We start from the raw sequence: 22,340 nt of genomic DNA, 5'->3' as shown, positions 1-22,340 counted from the left end.
CAGGAATTTAAGCCCTGAGCTGTGAAGCAGAAGCACTCAAGCTGCAGGAATTCAGAAGCGTCAGGGGTACAGGAGGCTGACAGGTGGGAGGCACCTAGACTATGGAGCAGATTTACACAGACCCAGAAGGCACTCTGGGAAGGCAAGGGCCAGTGTTTTTATGAATTATTTTATCTCATGTAATCAGAGCCTGAGCGTCAGCTAGTCACATACTCGGTCCAGTCTGAGTACCTGTTGTGGTTCCTCCAGCTCCTGAAAAATCTGAATGAGCAGAATGAGGATCCACAATGTCTCCCGATGGTTTTTGCTGTTGAAAATAAAGTAAAATTCTTTTAAGCAACACAAAGAAAAACAAGAGCAGGGAATAAAGTGTTCACAAATCAAGGCAGAAAGAAACTTCCAGTAGGAGTGACGAGGGAACCTCAGCTGAATGCTTATGGGCTGGGGTCACCCCGTCTCCCAGCTCCACTCAGAGCCTGAGAGCTGGTCAGAGACCAGGGCCATCCGTCCCCCACCCCCGGAGGAAGGGACAATGGAAGGAAGGAAACCGCAGGCCTCAGCGTGTGCAGCAGATGGGGGGAGTGAGGCTGTGTGTGCTATAAAAAGTCCACTTTGTCTTTTCTTCAGAGCAGAATGGAAGAAGGAAAGTGGTGGAGGCCCGTTTCAATTACTGTTCCAATTACAACCAGCAGCTTTTGCAATTGTCAGAACAAAAAGGAAAGGCCCAGAAGTCTTTTAAGCAATTGCCCTACATTACATGAAAGTGACACAGGCCCTCTGTGATCCATTGTTCCTAACGGAGACAGGGAAGCTTTGAAGGTCATAAAACATATTCTTTGGGACCTCAGGGAAGGCTGGCAAGAGTGATTGGGAAGGGCGCCCCACTGTGGCACCTGTGAGCAAGGAAACTGTCTTCACACAGAAGATAAGCAGCGTGGGGAAGCTCAGAGTCCCACCTTTCCCAGGACACAGAGGGTGCCCCTTGGGTGATAGGAGAGATCACAGCAATGCATGGGGGCCAGAGACTCACTAATGTCAGCACCCACTGGTTCTGTGTGGAGGGGAGGGAAAGGGAATTAAAAGGTCCACCCCGCTGGCACCCTGGCCCCAGCCCCACTCACCTGCAGCCCCTCATGCAGCTTCCGAAGTTGCACGAGCCAGTCTGGCTCCCCGTCTCTGTCTCCACGGCGCCTTTCTAAAACCAGAGGATCTGACAGCTTCAGTTTCTCTGCTAACTGTGCCAGGTTTCCAGACAGGCCCGAGGCAGGAAGTAAGGCAGGGGAAAGAAGAGAGAGAAAGATAAGAAATGGACAGAGAAATAAAAGAAATGGGGGAGAGGCAACAAGAGGAAAAGAAAAAGAAAGCATCTTAACTCACTTGAAAATTAGGTTATAAAGAGTAACTGAGAAATAGCACATTCAACAGATATCTTCACAAAATTGCAAGATGAATAAACAATCACCCCATCTTGGGGCTGGACACTAAATAAAATACAAAGAGAAAACAGTTACTCAGCTTTACTTCTCTGCATATTGCAGACTTGGTGTACGTAGAAATCACCCAGGACCTTGTTAAAATGCTAATTCTGATTCCAGAGGTCTGGGGTGGGCATGAGGGTCCGGGCGACATTGGTGCTACCTTGTGTTTCAAAGCTTTATTCCATGATTAAGTCCCCAAACTTTCCTAATCATCCATTCTGGATCCCTGAGCTCCCTGCAACCATCAAACTCCTAGTGAAATTTTGGGGTTTGGGAGTTCATCACCACAAGTTCTTTCGGGTTATAGAATCCAGCACTTGGGTCCCCTCTAAAGCAAAACAAAAATCAGGCTGCTCTAGCTAATGGATTTCTCTTCAATTAATAAACAACTTTTTGCTTGACTGTTGTTTTATTCCCCAGGAACCAAAGGTTGATATGTTTTTGTTTTCTATTTTAAATGTATCCCACAAAAATATTCCATGCATTCCAAAGCATTTTAATAAGGATCATTTCCTTACCATTTAATCACTAAAATGTATTTTCTAAACCCAGCCTTTATAATAAAATGGTTCGCTGTAGCATGCAGTTTTACTGTAGCAGAAAAGCAGATGCGAGAATGGATGTCTTGAGTAGTCCCCAGATCCCACCACCACCCGCTCCGAGCAGCCTTCTTGGTGTCGTGTCGGGCCTTTGCTTATCACATCTGGGCATGCAGACGTGGTCAAAGATGGCTGTGGGCTCCAATTTTACAGCATGTTCAAAAAAGATGAATGGGGGGTGTGAGCCGCTCTACAATGGTTTTCTCTGAATATTGCAGATAAAACAACTGCAGAGGACCCTTTGAGAGGCTCACCTTGATGAGTTCCACTAATAGCACAGGGTGACTGCTCTCTCCCTGGCTCAAGACAGCCGTGCCAACGGCTTCGCAGTAATGCAAGGCCTGGGACACGAGGCCATAATCTGCCAGACGGGAAGCATAAAGGAGCTTATACACCTGTGAAGAGAACAGGGTCAGAAACTAGTCCACCCAGGCAGGGATAGGAAACGAGAGAAATATAGATAAGGCTTCTTGGAAGTCAGCTGACTGCCAGCTTCTGCTAACTCTGACGTCCAAATATCAAAAGCCTTGTGCCGTTTGGAGTATTTTATCTGAGCACAGGCACAGTTCCAAATCCAGCCAGCAATTCCTCTATTATGGAGAAAAGGACTGGAGTCACATCAGTTCAGCTTCCTGGGCCCTGGTCACCATAGAAAATGCCCTGGACTATTTGCTTAGTAGGTAACCCACGTCTTGTGGGGCACAGGGGCAGGCACAACAGGTATAGAAAAAGAAGCCAAAATAGACCCCAGTTCAAGGGACTTAAAGTCAATGGCACACTGGGGTGCTGGGAGAGGATCTTAGGTGTGCCACAAAAATTCTTTAAATCATTAATAAAATTGTTTTCCAAAGAAGTTCAAAGCACAGTAAGTATATTCTTTTTTTTACTTTTTTTTTTTTTTGAATCAACATAATTTAAGTGTGCTGGGGAAATTTACCTACAAGTCCAATTTAACTATAGGAATTTAACTATAGTGTGCCGTGAGGTAGGATAGTTGAAAAACACTGGAGAGTGCTGACAAAAACAGGTAAGCTTCCACAGAAGCAGGAGTGACAGGGCAAACATGAGGACTTTGGTATCAGGCAGGCCCAAGTTCAAATCCAAGCTCCCTATTTGTGTGAAACATTGGGCCGGTTCCCTCATCACTCTGTGCCTCAGTTTCCTCTCCACAGTACAGGAATACTTATGCTACCTACCACCTTGGTTGTTGTGAAGGTTAAGTGAAATTATCCACATAAAGCACTTGGAGCATAAAGTACTTGGAGAAAATGCCAGAGATGTCCGCTGATAACATACAAGCCCTCCAAGCTTCTGTTTCCTTTTTCATAAAAGGGAGTAATCATGCCTACCTCTTGGGATTCAAAATAAACCACAAGATGCTTCTTGTGGCTAGCACAATGCCAGGCACACGGAACGTGGCTGATAAAGCTGCTTCATCTCATCACTGCCAGCCCAAAGCTGTGCCCAAATAACTGACAGGGGAGATGAAAAATGAAGGGAAAGAAAAAGAGACCAAAGAGCCAGGAGAGAAAGTTCAAAGAAGAGCTGATGAGGTAAGGCTTGGCTTGAAAAGGTGAGTCTTTGACAAAACCCTTAAAGAAGAGAAGTCACTACATGTGTCATTTGTGTATAATGCAGTCATTCATTGTCAAGGTTTCATTTGTTTTTGCTGTGTGTGTGTGTGTGTGTTATTGTTGCTGTGTGTACTCTCAGTACCCTGTCCCAAAGGAGGTAGAAAGAATCAGCAGAAAAGGTCTCTGCCTAAAGAAGATAACGCAGGCAGGAAGACAGGTGCCTGCACCTGAAAGGACGCAGAAGCAGCACGAGTTAAATGTCAGCAGGGGCCCTGCAGTCCAGCTGGGGGGCCAGCGCCATGACTGCCATGAGGTCTACACTGAGAGCAGGTGCTCCATGTCAGACGCTCTTCTAGGGCCTTCCCACTTGATCCATGTCAGCTCCATTACAAGGAACCTCTATCACCCCTTTGTTACAGCTGGCACCACCGAGGGCCACCACTTTAGTCACACAAATAAGAGTGGTGAAGGGAACCTCCGTGAACAAAGCAATAATGCTGGATCCGGGGGCACATGACAGGAGGATGATACGACGTTAGCAGTAGGCTTTATGAATTTCAGGTGACAATGGGACATCAAGTAGAGAAGCTGAGAAGAGAGGATAGAGATGGGGGCCTCCAGCCCAGCTGAAAAGAAAAAAGAAAGGTGCCCTGAGAGGAAAAAAAGAAAGGTGAGGGCCAGGGACAGAGCAGGAGGGATTTGCAGAGGTAGAAGGCTGTAAAAGTCCACCAGAGACCTGAGAAGGAGCCTCAGAAGGAGGAGGTGGCTGTGGAGGGTAAGGAGGAGGGAGGAAGAGAGAGGAGAGCAGAGGGTGCTGGCCCTGGGAGTGAGGTGCAAGGCACAGGACTGCAGACACAACTTTCACGTGTCAGGAATGAGGAGGGAGCCTCCAACAGGGAGGTCTCTGCCAAGTTTTGCTTTCATATTATAAAATGCAAAACTTCCAGGGAAATAAAAAGAAATCCTAAACCTTTCCAAACTAATGAGGAAAAGTTCAGTAGATGACTTAGCCCCAGATACTACGTAACAAATAGCAAACCTGGAAACCCAGTTGCCCACAGCTATCTGGCACAGTGAAGGTGGTGGCCTTATCTGAGTTCGGTTACCTGGAAAGAAGGGATGAAGGATTTGGGGCGGCCCAGCATCTGACAGTACTCGAAGATTTCCGTCCTCTGGATAGCCTCAGTTGTTGCAAATTTCAAAAACTCTTGACTAGAACCAGGGAATAACAATAAAAGAGATTGAGGTGTGTGGGTGAGAGCAGGGCAGACACAAGATTCGAATCCTAGTAGATAGCTAAACTCCAGCTGCATCCTTTCATGGGAGAGTTTCCACCCTGGGCTGGTCCCTGAGGCAGCTTCAAAAGAGGAAAGAGACTTGGGGCCTCCAGAGTAAATGTTCTGCCTCCCCTCCCTCTGCCTCCTTGAGGCTGGGAACAGAAGAGAACCTGCACCAGAGATTCTGGGAGACAGAGGCCGCGGGCGGGGGGCACCTTCTCACCAGAGGGTAGTAGCTTAGGACAAGCTGCTCCGGGGAGCACTGGGTGTGCCTCTCACACACGCTCAGAGCTAGCTTTCCTGCCAGTGCCTGGCATGCACCTGTGAAAGGCACCCCTATTGTGTGCAAAGCAGCATAAAAGAAGAGGCCATGTGATACTCCATGGGACTCCATGGGAGCACTGGGACAAGAGGGTGTGGCAGAGGATGACGAGTACCACTGAGCCAGGGATCCAAATGATGATTTGTTCTGCCAGTGAGGAAGAAGATCCCACCTGTTCTGAAATCTCTCCCCTCAGTGACTTGCCATGGCATTTGAAATCACTGTCAGAGGGTATTCCTGGGGGTTAGGCTTCAGAAATTTCCTCACGAAACACAAAAATAGGAGAATAAGTGTACATGCACCCAGATATACTTTTTATGATATTGGGCACAGAAGGGCTTCTCTGATAAGCTTTCAGGGACCAGGGCTTGACCGAGTAGGCTCTGAAATAGATGTGTTGTTACAATGTAGGCTGTTTGGGGCAAGAGTTAAAGGCAAAAGCTTTGCAGCCTGAATGCCTGGATTTGAGAACCAACTCGACCACACAGCAGCTATATTATGTTAGACAAGTTATTTAACCTCTCTGTGCCTTGGTTTTCCTCTTATTCATGAAAATTAAAAATATACAGCCTTCATAGGGTAAATTTGTTAACAGTTAAAGGAAATAGGGCAAAGAAAACGACAGACAAGAAGTAAGAGTTTAGTAAATCTTGACGATTATCAGGAGAGGGGATAGGGAGACCCAGAACAGGGAGTAGCACTAGGGAGCAAACTGGCCTGTCCATTCATTCTTTTGTGAGGGTTTATTGAGGTCTTTCTGTATGAAAAGACAGCAAAGAACAAGGAACCAGTGGAACTGTAAGTGGCTTGTGTACTAAGTCATTGTGGGGGTGCCAGGACCCCAAACAGGGACAAAACATAAGCTTCTTCCACTTTCCAATTTTGCCCCCACTAGACTTTCAGAACAGGCCAGGGGGATCTAATACAAGATGGCACACCCACACTCTTAAAACTGCTTTTTCCAGAGACAATCTGTGATTATGGAGCCAAGGTGCCACCCAGTGGCCACAGGGGCACACTACAACCCAAAAGAACCAGCTCAGCACTGCCCAGAGCAGGAAGGACTCGGGGGCCTAAAGCCCTCACCCCATCGTGTGGTCATATGGCGTCCACTGGGCATCTCCTTGCCCAGACCTGCACAGAAAACAGTCCCACCTAAGGCCTGAAACTGACACAATAAAATGAAAAATGGATCCATGAAACCCAGCTAGGGCTAAAACAATCCTGTGGAAAACGTCCTTCCCATTTCCTTTCTCCGGGTCACCTACTTGTGGCTGCTGCCCAGCAAGGCCAGATGGTCTGTCTTCACCGTGTAATAGCTGAAGGACAGGTGAGCCATGAGGTAGCAGAAGTGAGCTGCCTGCACGAGCCCCTTCCCAGCTGCAGGGGAAGAGCAGGAACAGAATAAGAGCCACACCTTGTAGGCACCATCGACTGGGTGGGACAGGAGAGGTGCAGGAATAGTCCCAGGGGTTTGAGAGGAGAAGCCTCTTGGGAATAAATGAATGAACTTCCCATAGCATGAGTCACAGTCCCCCAAACCCCACTCTGTCCCACCAGTATTTTTGGCCTCCAACATTACATTTCTCTTCAGTCAAAATAAGACACTATTTCATGTTCCTCTAGGTGAATTTTTTTTTCTTTTCATTTCAATTTTTTTTTTTGAGACAGAGTCTTGCTTTGTTGCCCTCAGTAGAGTCCTGTGTCATTGTCATTGCTCACAGCAACCTCAAACTACTGGTCTAACGCAATCCCCTTGCCTCAGCCTCCCAAGTGACTGAGCCTACCCTTTGAGGCACCTGTCATGGTTAGTTTTTCTATTTTTAGTAGAGACAGGCTCTCATTCTTGCTCAGGCTGTTCTTGAACTCCTGAGCTCAGGCGATCTACCCACCTTGGCCTCCCAGAGTGCTAGGATTACAAGTGCGAGACACCAAGCCTGGCCTCCCTAGGTATATTTTTGATTAGGAATTCTCTAAACATTAATTTAGTCCTTCCTGAGGGTTAAACAGACCACTGGCACCAGCAATTCTTAAATTTAGCTTCCCAGGGTACCACTGCTTCTCCTGCTAAAGTCAAACAATAGAAGACTTTTCCTAGTGCTCATAAAAGTCCCTTTAATTACCAAATTGTTCACAGTTTTAAATGTTCTCCCATACATTTTCCATTGTCTCAAAATTGAATTAATTCAAGTGGGTATTCTGCCTAGAACAATGCCTGGCACCAAGAAGAGCTCAACAAACACCAGTTCCCTTTGATCCAGGCTGCTGTATGACCTCCATGTGATTTGACACAACCCCACACATAGCTATTTTAAGTTTAACAAAGCAACATTTCACAAAGCTTCCCAAGAGCACCATGATTTCTAGATGTTCTACCCCTTGGCCAAATTTGAGAACCACTAATCTGGAACATTCAACAGTCCCTAGTGTTTATAAGACCACATTCCCAAAGAAATGATGAAAGTAAAGACTACAGTGTTACCCAGGGCAATTCAGGCCAAAACGGAATTTCCTTTCTGGCTCGGCGCCTATAGCTCAACCGGCTAAGGTGCCAGCCATGTACACCTATGGTGGTGGGTTTGAATCCCCAGCCCGGACCCGCCAAAACAACAATGACGGCTGCAACCAAAAAATAGCCAGGCGTTGTGGCGGGTGCCTGTGGTCCCAGCTACTTGGGAGGCTGAGGCAGGAAACTCACTTGAGCCCAGGAGTTAGAGGTTGCTGTGAGCTGAGATGCCACAGCACTCTACCCAGGGGGACAGCTTGAGGCTTTGTCTCAAAAAAAAAAAAAAAAAAGAATTTCCTTTCTGATTGAACTGGTCACTGAGGGGCTACTGTCAATAATAGGCAAGATGACTCCTGTGTTAACTCCAACTACAAGGGAACCTCACCCAGGGGTAGAAAGTCATCTGCTGAAGGGAGACTCCTATAATAGCAGAACACAACACAGCAAGGGCCTGGCCTACAACCATTAGCTTGTACCAGAAATTCTGGGAAACAGGCAAGAAGGACATGACTTTCCCTGGAGTTTCTTTCTCCACACAGAGGTTCCAGGAAAAAGCCTGAGGCATAGATTCTGAATCTGCACAGAATCTGAGGACAAGATGTTTACAGCTGGCCTGGACATACTCTAGAGAAGAGGAAGGGACAGTGCCAGTATCTGCTTACCCAGGGTGTCTCCCATGGTGACAATCGCACGCTGGTACAGTTCCGCATCCCCAGCCTGATTCGACAGAATCACAGCCAAGTGAGGCCTCCAGTCTCCCCACTGCTTGTCCCCACAGCACTGAAAAACAGCAGAAAATAATGCAAATGCACACGGTCAGTTAGGACTGGCCAGAACGTAGGTAAATAAGATTGTTGTCATTTCCTGTTTGGGAGTTCAGGGGATGCTCTCGATACTGCTTGTAATGCTGTCATTCACTAATTTAGAGTTTTCTTTTTAAATAAAGCAAAACTCACAGAAAGATAGGCAGGAGGACAGATAGACAGATATATAGAGATACATTCACACATAGGGTTAATGGGATATAAATAAAATGACATTATTGGTCACTTATGAATTTTCAAATTTCTTCCCAGTATCCCCAACCCAAATTGCTAAAGACAAAACTCATAAAAACCTCGATGTGTCAGTGGCAGACAGAAGATCAAACATCCTTAGCTGACAAGGAGAGGAGGACATAGCCTGTCACAGAAGTCAAGGGAACACAGGCCTGCTTTATGTCTTACCAAATGACTAATATTTCTGTTTTTACAAAGTCCTTTTGCACATATCATCTTATTTAATCTTCATGATAACAACTGTATGAAGTCCAGCTCCTACTGCCACTTCAGGAATGAGAAAATCGAGCCAACTGGGCCCATACAGGACTCAATCTGCATTCATCTTCTTCCCAGCCAAGGGCTATGCCCTATCTCTCAGGCATTGCAGAGGCAGCAAAACTCCAACAGGGGGCAGCAGAGAGTAAACAGAGGACTGGAAATGGGATGGAGACTCACAAACACTGTGCTGTCCCTACAATCTTGCCATTGGGACACCCTTCTAAATAAAGGAGATTTCAGGGAAGGAAATATCAAGAAAGAAATAATATAATTTCATAGAAACAACTTGATTCCAACTTGAATTCTGCACCTTACTAGCTGCATTACTTTGAGCAAGTTTCTTAATAATATCTTTGAACCTTTGTTTCCTCATCCCTAAAATGGAGATCATAATTTCTACCTAGCAGGGTTATTGTTGGTAATAAAATAAGATGGTTATGTCAAGCACATAGCATAGTGCTTCACACTTGGTTTGCACTTTGTAAATTACATGTAAGTGTGAACTCACGCACAGTTGGAAGCTTACAGAGGAAAGAAGTAATTTGCAGACCAATCTAACCCCCAGTTTGTTACATAGATGGGTAGAGCAGGAGATTGACAATAATCACTAAGATGTAGAAGTCACAATTATTTGGACTTTGTAATTATTCCAAGGAATAAAAGATGCTTTATCCAACCCCATTTTAGATGTATTCCTTGTTTATCTGGGCAGTGCAGTGTACATGAGGATTATGGTAAATCAGGATAATAACAGCAGGTCTCATTCATCACATTTGGACCATGAGCCATAATTTCTCCTACCACTGATCCCATGTGCTGGATGCCACTATTACCTCCATTTTAGCTTATAAGCCAGGCCCCTTCTTGCTGAATCTAAAAATTCTAAAAGAAGAAATTTAAAGAAGAAAAGCTTTTAAACAAACAAACACAAAAACTTCAAAGTCACTATTCTATCTCCTCCCTGAGTCATCTTAAAAAAAAAAATCACCATAAAGTACATCTATGGTAGGAAAAGGGGAAAGAACACAAATATTAACTAATTTCAATGGGCCAGGCATGGTGGTTGGTATGTTCGGATCGCCTCTCTCCCTTAATTTTCAAAATAACTCTATTCATTAGGCACTAAATCCCCACAAAGATGAAAAACTGAGGTTCTGTGAAGTTAAGCAACAAAGCTAAGCTTACACTTCAGTAAGGAGCAGAGTCCAGGTGAAACTTGTAGGGGACCCCATCTGTGTTGTCCAGTTGCCACGCTTTTCCATATTCCATTCACCTAACTGAAGTCCAGTCTAATCTAGATGCAAGGGTGCTAGGAAACTCCCAAACTCTAAGATCAAGTACCGCTCTGGCACATTACCTCTGGCTCTTCAGCTTTTAAGAGTAGGGGAAATTTAGCTGACTTTCTCACTGCAATAAGACCCAATGGACTGTAGCTAATTTTATCCTTTCCCGAACTTAGTGCTTTGTGACATGGTGCAATTTTGCTGCAGAGCGCAGGATGGTCAGCTGAATTGTGAGGCACACTCTGTGTCACAAAATAACCAGTTGATTTGATGATGGGGGCATGAAGGCCGTCATTTCTCTTTTCTTTTATTGGAATTACCCCCCAAGAAATAAGAAGGACAAAAAAGCAAAAGTGTAAAGTCCATTTTCATTAAAGCTAGCATTTGTCAAAAACACATGTACCCCACAAATACATCAACTACCATGTACTCATAATAAATAAAACTAAAAAGAAATTTTAAAATCTCCAAGCCTCAGGATATGAGAAAAGGCTGCCAAAAGTGATAGAGACTGAGCAAAGGTTCATTTGGGAGGAGACTGAGAGAGGACAGGAAACAAAGGGATCCCCAGCTGTCTCCACTGGCTGGAGTAGCACAGTCTACACATGGAAATTTCCAGGTCATGCAGAAAATGCCAGATGGCCTAAAATATGGCCCTCATCCCTGCCCAGCACAAACCTAATGTAAATAACATTACATTAGGTCCAGGATAGATTCAACTCCTTTAAGTTACATAACATCAAGGAATAAGCACAGAATCTCTGCAAACCTAACAAGCTGTGGTATAAGTATACCACAGAACAGTATTCAGCCACTAAAAAAGATGGAGACTTTACATCTTTTGTATTAACTTGGATGGAGTTGAAACACATTCTTCTTAGTAAAGCATCACAAGAATGGAGAAGCAAGAATCCAATGTACTCAATTCTGATATGAGGACAATTGATGACCTAGTACATGGTGGGGGGTTGGGAAGAGGGGAGTGGAGAGAGTGAAGGTGGGAGGGAGGTGGGGGTCATGGTGTGTGACACACTTCTTGGAAGCGGGACACAATTATAAGAGGGCTTTACCTAACAAATGCAATTAGTGTAACCTGGTTCTCTGTACCCTCAAAGCATCCTCAACAAAAGAAAGAAAGAAAGAAAGAGGGGAGGAAGGAACGGGAAGAGAAGGGAAGAAAAGGGAGAAGAAAATAACATGAAAAATAAATGGAGGCCAGAAAGAACATTCACCATGAAGATGCTATCACAAAACAAATGAAAAATTGTCAACAAACATTTCATCATGAATTTAAGTAAAATAATGAAACAATGCCCTCTATGAATAAGAGTAAACATCTGAGTATAAAAGCTCAAGGACAAGATGATGGACTCAGTAGAGAACTACAGAGCTCAGGAGAGAAGTGGGGGGGGGGATTAAAGCAATAAAGCAGTGGTTCTCAACCTTCCTAATGCTGCAACCCCTTAATACAGTCCAAAGGGGTCATGACCCACAGGTTGAGAACTGCTACAATAAAGAGAGAAAGGGACACAGCACAAAGCAAGCAACACTGGTAAGAGAGAACACAGTAAGACACAGAGAATGAAAGAAGAAAAAAGAAAGAGTGAGAGAGAGGTGGGGAAGAGAGGAAAGGAGAGAAAGAAAGAAGAAAAGAAAAGAGAGAGAAAAATTATTATATAATTCATACATATTTCATATATACAGTGGGTGCCAAAAAATGTATACACAATTTAAGAAAGGAAAAAACTGTATAAAATTGTAATACTCAAGACATGTTTGCCAATTACAAGAAACAGAAGAAATCGCTTCTCGACCTTTTGGCTAAGATCAAGTGAAGAAACAGAAGATACAATATACAAGATAACAAACATTATTGGTATACACTGAGTATTATAATTTTAATACAGTTTTTTCCTTTCTTAAAATTTATATGTATTTTTGAACATTCTTACAATGGGACTAGTTTTACACTAGTACACTAGTTTTACAGAGGGACTGCAAACAAATATACTTTGGAAAGAGGTATGCAGAATTCTCAAAGAACTCAAATTAGACCTTCCATTTGTCCCACAATCCCATTACTAGGCATCTACCCAGAAAAAAAAAAAATCATTTTATCATGAGGACATTTGCACTAGATTGTTTATCGCAGCTCAATTTTCAATCACCAAGATGTAGAAACAACCTAAGTCCCCATCAACCCAGGAATGGATTAACAAACTGTGGTGTATGTATGTATTCAATGGAATACTATTCAGCCATAAAGATGGAGACTTTATATCCTTGTATTATCCTGGATGGAGCTGAAACACGTTCTTCTTAGTAAAATATCCCAAGAATGGAAAAGCCAGTATCCAAGGTACTCAATACTAATATGAAGCCAGTAGATGAACTAATACCAGCCCACACAAAAGAAAAACTCAATTCGATTCAAGTTGGGAGGAGGGGGAAAAAGAGAGGAAGAGGGGAGGACAGAGGGGGATTAATGTCTTTCCACCTAATGGGCGCAATGTAAGGGTATACGGCACACCTCCTGTGTGTAGGACACAACTACAAGAGGGACTTTACCTAACAAATGTAAACATTGTAACCTAAACATCTGTACCCTTATATTAACCTGAAATTTAAAAAAAATAAAATAATAAAAAAAAATTTTAAATGTGTATACATTTTGGCACCCTCTGTATACATGGAGTTCTTGAAAAGAAAACCATAATAATGGAACAAAACAAATATTGACGGATATAACTTAAGAAAATTTCCCTGAACTCTAAGATATGAATGTACATATTAAAATGGCATCCCATATATACCCTAAAAAAAAACTGACCCAGAAACTCAACACCAAGTTATAACCTAGTAAAGTTACTAGACTCCAAATATAAGAAGGAATACTTTGGAACAAAAATATCAAGTCTATCCTAATGAGAAAACTGCCCAAGCTGGCCCCCGACTTCTCCTCAGACACATTCAGCTCTAGAAGATATAAAATCCAGGTTTTCCAGCTTGGAAGCACCAATGTGCAGTAGCAGAAGGCTTTCCTTAGAGAGAGAGGGGCAGCTCTGCCAGGGGAGCCTGGAGAGCAGGGCAGGGGCTCAAGCTGTCCGCAGCGCAGCAGGCAGCAGTGATGTTGTCGGGAGGACCAGACAGAACTGGGGCTATCTTGACCCTACTACACACTATGTTGAACCTCAAGTCATGTTACACCTTTGCACCTCAATTTCCACATCTGCAAAACAGATAATTTCTACCTCCATGCATTAAACAAAATAATACACGTCAAAGCACCTACACAGGGCCAGGCATGTGGTAGGTGATTAACAGACCAGTATCATCATCCTGCCTCATCCTGAAGGCCCTTGATGCCTTCCTGAGCAGCTCCCACTCCCCCACCTCAAAAACTTAGGATGACCGGGTGTTGAAGGAATCCCATCCCAAGGGTACCGTGGCTGCTTGTGGAATCCTCCCCGACATGAGCTGGAAGAGGGTCAGCAGGGGGTCGTTGAGTGCCAGTGTGCTGGTAAAGCTGCAGAGAGAGGGACAATCAGTGGGGACCACACCCAGGGAGCCTCTTTACTCATTCCAAATAAGGCCTGGAGCCTTGAATATTTCTGTTTGATTTTGGCACCTTCTTTTGGAACACCACCATCTCTTTGCTTTCTGCTGAACCCCTAGCATAGCCTCCTTCTAGGGGAGATTGGCTGGTCCTTCATTCTATCACACTCCCCAGGTAGATCTCGTTGTTGGGGTGTACATTCTGCATCCTAGCACTCACAACCTAATTCAGGAATAACCATTTCTGTAGGCCTTGTTCTATCACTGGGCAACCCACCGCCATCTCAAGGCCCCTGGAGGGCCACAGCAGTTCAGCTAGAAGCTCTTCTCCATGGGAACCCCCTTCCCAGCCACTCTTACCCCACACCCCACAGCCCTCCTATATGCCAAGCCCACAGCCCTCGGTGCTGTTTTTCTAGCTCATCACAAGCCTGTAGTACTTCTACTCACAAGCACTAAATAGCCATTTTCAGTAACCAAAGAGGCGTGGAAGAGGGACCAGAAATGATCCTGCTGACGACAAACCATGGGATATGCTTAACAAGGATATAATAAGCTCTACAGCTGATTTGAGATTTAAGCATACTCAGTAAGAGACATTTTTTACAATTCACTGGGCCCCATCAAAAATCAATGGCCCAAGGCAAAAATGTATAGCAGAGATGTATGCTACAATGTGGGGTTGTGGGAGATTCATTTTCAAACCCCAAAGGAAAATCAACCCTCAGAGCACCATCTTTTATTTAATAGCACCCAGGCCACAGGAGCTCAGAGCACTTATCACACCCCAATGTCAGTGTTCCTCGCTCCCCAGGCTCTGAGCATAATGAAATGTGCAGCAGCTTCACTACTCCCTGGGAAGACTGGGGGCTAGATTAGTAGAGAGACATGAGTGAGGCCATCATCAAGGATAAACACCCAGGTAGGTGACAGCCATTAGGCCCACAGACTGAACTTCAAGTGGAAATGTCCTGCTTCTTTCTAATCCAAGCTCTGCCCAACAGGATTAGATTAGGCCGAGGGGGTAGCATCACAGCTTTAGCCAACACCACATGATAAACACTTGTAGGCAACATCCTTCCACTGTCTGACCCAAGCCCGCTCCTTGCAGGAGGGTCTCCCACCCCACCTATCGCAGGTTTGGCCCTGGCAACCCATGGAAGCTAGCTGGAGCCTGAAGGACTCATTCAGAAACCCTTCTTCACCCAGCACCCCTGTACCCACTGCCTCCATTTCATCCCAATCCTCTTTTACTATTTCATCTCCTTTATTCCAAACACCTGGCTATGCATCCTTGCCTGGATATCCTTCTTTGTCCACCCTGGCACCCAGATCACAGTGTGCTGGCATGATGTCTAACCTTCGGTCTCAACAGCCTCTGCTGCCATAGATGTAGACTGCTGGATTTAACTCCCAATTCTATTACTCCTTTTCCTGGCATGGCTCACAGTCCTGCAACCCCCAGACCTCCACGCTGCAAGACTAAGCAGCAGGCAATGACTTACATCAAAACCCTGGGTTCTAAATCTCTGCCAGTAAACTCAAGTGATCATTTACTCCCTCACTGTTAGAACCGGCTAGAATAGCCCCCTCCCAAAGAGAGCAGATGACCGCAGTTTAGAAATATACTTAACTTTTGCAAACTCTGGCCCTAGGAAATTTTCTTCAACTTAGCAGGTAGAAAGACTATATCTGTGTCTAGGTTATAAGAATCTGGAAAAGAGAAATGCTATCTCCAACTTAGAAAAGAGGATTTGGAAGGCTGTTTGGAGCGTGTGGCTTTTGGGTACATCTTGCATTTCTTCCCACCCTCACCCCCCACCTTTGGTGAGGAACCCTCACTGTTCTGTTGATCTGCTTTGTTAAGTCCCAACTCACCCACTCATGACCCAGCTGTAGGTCCTTGGGTCCATCTTGCTGGATAGGAACAAAGCATGGCCCCACAGGTGGTTCTTCATGGCCCACTCCAAGGCTTCCTGAAAACCAAAACATAGGCACTGGTAAGTAGTCTTCTAAGCAGGAGAGGCTGGGTTCCCAGATAACTCTTTGGGCCTTACATATGAACAGGAGAGTGGAATAGCCAGGAACCAGGAATAGCAAGGAAGTGGCACCATACTTTTCTCTAGGTTATCTCCTTCTCCAGCCTTCACTTTATCAAAATTCATGATGCTGTCCCATTAGCTTCCCTTCAAACATGGTTGCCAGTTAGCCTCATGTCATTAGCGAAAGTTACCAAACATCTGAATGAACCTAAGCACCAACAATGGCAGAAGCACCTCAGCCCAAGGATTGAGTCACAAAAGACACAGTGTCCTAAAAGTTGCCATACATAGGGAAAATGGGAAATTGTTGCTCAATGTGCCTTTATTTACAATATATTCAGTATAAAATTTTACCAATATTTACAAAACATTCTCCCCGTGTAGGCATGTGGGCCACCTCTTTCTACACACACAAAAAGTCTTCTCTCCTACTCTTGGAGAACACATTCCAATGGTACCCGCTGTTACCATTTTCCCACATATGAGGACTTTTGGAACACCCTGGATAAGTAGCAAAATGGTACTTGTGGGGGCGTATTAAACGAACAATGCCTTTTTGAACTTGCAGCAGAGACTGCCAGTTGCCCGCCAAAATTCATGCTCTTCTTCTTGGGCAAAGAGCTGAATTACATTTTCCTGCCTCCCTTGTGCCTGGATGTGTCTAAGTTCTAATCAGATGGAAATGAAAGTACTGTGTGCTGCCTCCGGGTTTAGCCCATAAAATTATACACGCCCAGTTCTTGTGTGTTTTTCCATCTGGTTGCCTGAAATGGAGATGACACCCGGGAAACTTCCGAAACGACAAGTTGAAGATAGTAGACCCTCTGACATCCTGAATCTCACTGAGTACTTGGAGGAGTGCTGCTCCCCTGATCTGTTCACCTGTCCAGCACTCCCACATACAGAGAACTAAAGTGCTATTATGTTTATACCAGTATATGTGACAGCCTACCCCACCTAACTCTATAACTAATTGCTTATTAACTATCACACATTTTCATATGCTGAATTAATGGCACCCTTAACTAGGTGAAGCACTTAGAGTTCAAATTTTATTTTTATTTGATTTTATTTTTTTGAAACAGAGTCTCACTATGTCACCCTTGGTAGAGTGCCATGGTGTCATACATCACAGCAACTTCAAACTCTTGGGCTCAGGCGATTCTCTTGCCTCAGCCTCCCAAGTAGCTGGGACTACAGGCACCCACCATGATGCCTGGCTATATTTTTGTTGTTGTAGGTGTCATTGTTATTCAGCAGGCCCAGGCCAGGTTCGAGCCCACCAGCCCTGGTATGCCCAGCGCCCTAACCACTGAGCTATGGGCACTGAGCCTAGAGTTCAAATTTTAAAACACACACATATTCACCACTTCATTCCATTTTGGGCATTATTTATGAGCTAGAGAGTTGATATTAATAACTATATTAAAATAATGCAATTTTTGGATGGAGAGTCACTGATAAGGTAATTCTACCTCTGATTAAAAAGTTCGTGGCTATGCATGGTGGCTCACACTTGTAATCCTAGCACTGTGGTAAGGCTGAGTTACGGAGGATCACTTGAGCTCAGGAGTTTGAGACCAACCTGAGCAAAACTGAGACCCCATCTCTACTAAAAATAGAAAAAATTAGCTATGCATTGTGGTGGGTGCCTATAGTTCCAGCTACTCAGGACAGTGAGGCAAGAGGATTGTTTAGACCCAGGAGCTTGAGGTTGCTGCGAGCTAGGCTGATACCACAACACTCAAAAAAAAAAAAAAAAAAAAGTAAAAAGAAAAAAGGAAAGTTCTTAAACCTTCCCAACACCTCCCCCATGTAATCTTATTGGAAGAGAGAGAGAACGCAAATAAATTTAGCAGATACATTTAGGGAATTCAGCCACATATACAATGCAAATAAAACGATGACATTAAGAGTTAGTCCTTTTGGATGCTTTAGCTATTTAATAATCTTTTTAACTGAGGAATAACTTGAGAATAACTGAAGAAATTGAGAAGTTATATCAAGGATATCAAACTTTGAATATCAAAGATTTGGTCACTTTCACACAACGCCTGAAATAAAAGCCCAGTCCAATATGAATAAATGTTTCGATATATTTTTATAATCTTATCCTTGCAAATGATTCCAAGCCCATGCAGTATCCATCTGTCTCTTGCTTACCTTTGGGTCAAGCTATGAAAGGTGGTATGGTGGGTGGTTAGAAGCCCCAACTCAGGCTTCACACTGCCTACATCTAAACTCTAGGCTCTCTCACTTGCTAACTTTACTCATCTGTAAATACATAAAACAAGGAGAATGTAATTTACAAGGTTTCTATGAAGATATATAAGACAATACATGTAAGCAAGTCCCTGGCAGGTAGAAAGTATTCTCAAAATCTTTGCTTTGGTTGCTATTGTTGTCATGGTCATTATTTATCTTTCTTAAGGGAAGAGTTCATTGCTGATTTATCTCTGTATCTCCCACTGGGTTCAATGTCTTAAAAGTAATAGCTGCTAATAAATGTTTGTTGAATAAATGAATCACTGGTGAAATTACAAGTCCCTAGTATATAGTGAAAAAATAAATTTAAGGTGGATGATGAGAGGTTGCTTGGTTGGTATAATGTGTGTTGCTTCAGTGATTGATGCACTGAAGGCCCTAACTTCACCTCGACGCAATAAATCAATGTAACAAAATTGCCCTGTGTATCCATGTAATAAAAACGTTCATAGCCCTCTAGTATTTTTAAATAAATAAAGTTTGATGCATATGAAAAAACTGCACTTGTATTAATATATTCAAATAAAAAAATGGGAAAAATTAAAAATAAATTTAAAAGAGGTCGGCTCCAAGATGGCAGATTAGATATCTCCTCATCAGCCACTCTCCATGATTGGGGCAAGGGGACTCCAGCCCCCTCTTATTGGATTGTCCCATCCAGATATAACATTGCAAGGGCACAGTGAGACAGCATGGGACTCTAGGAACCAAGGAGGTCAGGAGCAGAGGAAAATCCACAGAGAAGCTGGATGTGAGGGAGTCCACGACCCAGAGACAAAGCCTACACTTGGAATCCCGGAGCAATCAAGGCTGCAGAAGAGTCTCAATCACCCTGTCAGCACCTGGTAGTGGTGAACTGGGGACCGGGCTGAACTCTAATGGAGACTGTCCCTCCAGGCAAGGAGAGCAGGGAGAAATGAGCAGGAGCTGAGATTCTGCTGGACTCTGGGGTGCCAGCAACAAAGGCTGGAGGCAAGGGTAGCACTCTAAAGGTTTTCAAACTTGGGAGCTCGCTGGAGTCGTTTTGGGAGGGTCTGAGCCCACAGGTGAGGGGAATGGCACGAGAGAGTGGTTTTGGATGCCGAAACTGCTTGGACAGAAGCCAGCAGCCCCAGGTGCCACCAGTGTAGGAGTGCTGCAGGGAAGAAACAACCTCCAGGGTCCCCCCACCCTGTGTGACAGGCTCTGACTCAGCCTGTTGGGCACAGGCAGACACCCTAGGCTGATTCACACATAGACACTGCCAGTTAGGCAAATCTGCTAACCATACAGAACCCCTTTGGGGTTTCAGGGAACTGTTTGGAAAATCGAGGCATGAGTCTCAAAAAGTCTGACATATGTTTCAGGCTCCCAACCCTGTGGGGACTGAACATCAGTGGAGCAACCCCACCCAGATTAAAATCAAATAAATCAGGAAAACAAGACCAGGTCTCCACAGCCACCAGCTAGTGACTTCCTGTCCCACAGCAGGCAGAAGAAGCAGTGTGGTTTTTCATGTCCTAAACCTGGAGCACCACCTAGTGTCCAGGCAATATATTGCATTATATATTCTTTTTTCTTCCTCCCATCTCTATTTTTATTTTATTATTCTATTTTATTTCAGGTTAATGTGAGAGTCCAAATAACTAGATTGCAATATTTGCATCTGTTAGGTAAAGCCACTCTTGTAGTTGTGTCCCACACCCAAAAGGTGTGCCAATACCCTTACATTGTGTCCATTAAGTGGGAGCATACCAATCCCCTCCTCAAACTTTTTAAACAGGGGGCCAGTTCACTGTCCCTCAGACCTTGGACTGCGGGGCCCAGGATGAGTCAGCTGCTAAGCAGGACAGGCAGCGGCAGCAAAAACACCCAGCGGGCTGGATAAATGTCCTAGGCAGGCTGCATGTGGCCCATGGGCCATAGTTTGAGGATGCCTGGATTAAACCATGAAAAGAAAAGCATCTCACAGCTAGAAGATAAGGCTTTTGAACTAACTCACTCATTCAAGAGACAGAAAAGAAAAGGGTAAAACCAAAGCAATCTCTTGGAGAATTATGGAACTCAAAAAGTGCAAAAACATATAAATCACAGGTATGCCTAAAGGAGCAGAAGAGAGACCCAACAGTACGGAAGCCCTATACTGGAGGATATCATAACTGATAATTTCCCAAGCATCACCAAAGATTCTGACATACTCCTTTTAGATGGATGTTGAATTGCCAGCCAATTCTCCCAGTACCATTTGTTAAATAGGGATTCTTTCCTCCAATTTATATTTTTGATAGGCTTATCAAACATCAAATGACGATAAGTGTCTAGGTTCATCTCTTGGTTCTCAATTCTGTTCCATACATCTACTCTCTATTTTTGTGCCAATACCATGCTGTTTTGATCACTATAGGTTTATAGTATAGTTTGAAAAATAGTAGCATGATTCCTCCTGATTTGTTTTTATTTCCAAGTAATGTCTTGGGTATTCGAGGTTTTTTTCTGGTTCCATATAAAATGAAGTACTATTTTTTTCCAGATCTTTAAAATATGACTGTGGTGCTTTGATAGGGATTGCATTACATTTGTAAATTGCTTTGGGTAATATGGACACTTTAACAATGTTGATTCTTCCTAGCCATGATCATGATAAGTTTTTCCACTTAACATCTTCAGCTATTTCTTTTCTCAGAGTTTCATAATTCTCTTTATCTCTATATCTTTCACATCCTTTGTTAGGTAAATTCCCAAATATTTCATCTTCTTTGGCACAACTGTGAAGGGAATAGAGTCCTTGACTGTTTTTTCAGCTTGACTATTATTGGTATATATAAAACCTACTGATTTTTGAGTGTTGATTTTGTATCCTGAGACATTACTATATTCCTTGATCACTTCTAAGAGTTTTGTGGTTGAGTTACTGGGGTTTTCCAGGTATAAAATCATGTCATCTGTGAAGAGTGAAAGTTTGATCTCCTCTGACCCTATCAGATCACCTTCTCTTGCCTGATTGTGATGGCTAATACTTCCATCACAAGGTTAAAAAGCAGTGGAGACAATGGGCAACCTTGCCTGATTCCTGATCTGAGAGGAAATGTTTTCAATTTTACTCCCTTCAATATGATGTTGACTGTGGGTTTGCTGTAGATGGCCTCTATCAGTTTAAGAAATGTCCCTTCTATACCTATTTTCTTAAGTGTTCTGATCATGAAAGGATGCTGGATAAACTGGACCCACACCTTTCACCATTAACAAAAATTGACTCTCACTGGATAAAAGATTTAAACTTAAGACATAAAACTATAAAGATTCTTGGAGAGAATGCAGGCGCAACACTTGAAGAAATTGGCCTGGGATAATACTTTATGAGGAGGACACCTGCACACACACACACACACACACACTAGCAATTGAAGCTACAACAAAAATACATTACTGGGCTCTGATCAAACTAAAATTTCTGCACAGCCAAGAACACAGTAAGTAAAGCAAGCAGACAGCCCTCAGAATGGGAGAGGATATTTGCAGGTTATGCTTCTGACAAAGGTTTGATAACCAGAATCCACAGAGAAAAAGTTATTAATAAGAAAAGAACAAGTAATCCCACTTCATTGTGAGCAAGGGACTTGAACAGAAGCTTCTCTGAAGATGATAGGCGCATGGCCTACAGATACATGAAAAAATGCTCATCTTTAATCATCAGAGAAATGCAAATCAAAACCACTTTGAGATATCATCTAACTCCCATAAGAGTGGCTCACTTAACAAAATCCCAAAACTACAGATGTTGACATGGATGTGGAGAAAGGGAACACTTCTGCACTGCTGGTGGGAGTACAAGCTAATATGTCCCTTTTGGAAAGAAGTATGGAGAATACTCAGGGATCTAAAAGTAGACCTGCCATTTAATCCTGCAATTCCTCTACTAGGTGTATATCCGAAAGACCAAAAATCACTTTATAACAAAGATAGTTGTTCATTGCAGCTTAATTCATAATAGCCAAGTCATGGAAGATGCCCAAGTGCCCATGGACCCATGAATGGATTAATAAATTGTGATATAGTATATACCAACAGCAGCCAAGCTGAAAAAGCAGTCAAGGACTCTATCCCATTCACAGTAGTGCCAAAGAAGATGAAATATTTAGGA

The 22,340-nt window shown here is 43.7% G+C and overlaps 1 protein-coding gene across 1 annotated transcript in view; it reads right to left on the bottom strand.

Annotated features, from left to right (window-relative positions):
• The window catches only part of SEC16B (SEC16 homolog B, endoplasmic reticulum export factor), a 49,190-nt gene that overhangs the window by 9,522 nt on the left and 17,328 nt on the right, over positions 1 to 22,340 (bottom strand). The window contains 8 exon segments of the mRNA XM_012802708.2: positions 232 to 307; positions 1,122 to 1,235; positions 2,332 to 2,472; positions 4,758 to 4,863; positions 6,519 to 6,630; positions 8,419 to 8,536; positions 13,803 to 13,884; positions 15,792 to 15,889. Of these exon segments, the coding sequence (XP_012658162.1) occupies positions 232 to 307; positions 1,122 to 1,235; positions 2,332 to 2,472; positions 4,758 to 4,863; positions 6,519 to 6,630; positions 8,419 to 8,536; positions 13,803 to 13,884; positions 15,792 to 15,889 (847 nt within the window).

This window comes from Otolemur garnettii, unplaced genomic scaffold (genome assembly GCF_000181295.1).
Source record: "Otolemur garnettii isolate 467f Iridium unplaced genomic scaffold, OtoGar3 scaffold00016, whole genome shotgun sequence".
NCBI lineage: Eukaryota > Metazoa > Chordata > Mammalia > Primates > Galagidae > Otolemur > Otolemur garnettii.
This window is presented reverse-complemented; position numbering and strand designations above follow the sequence as displayed.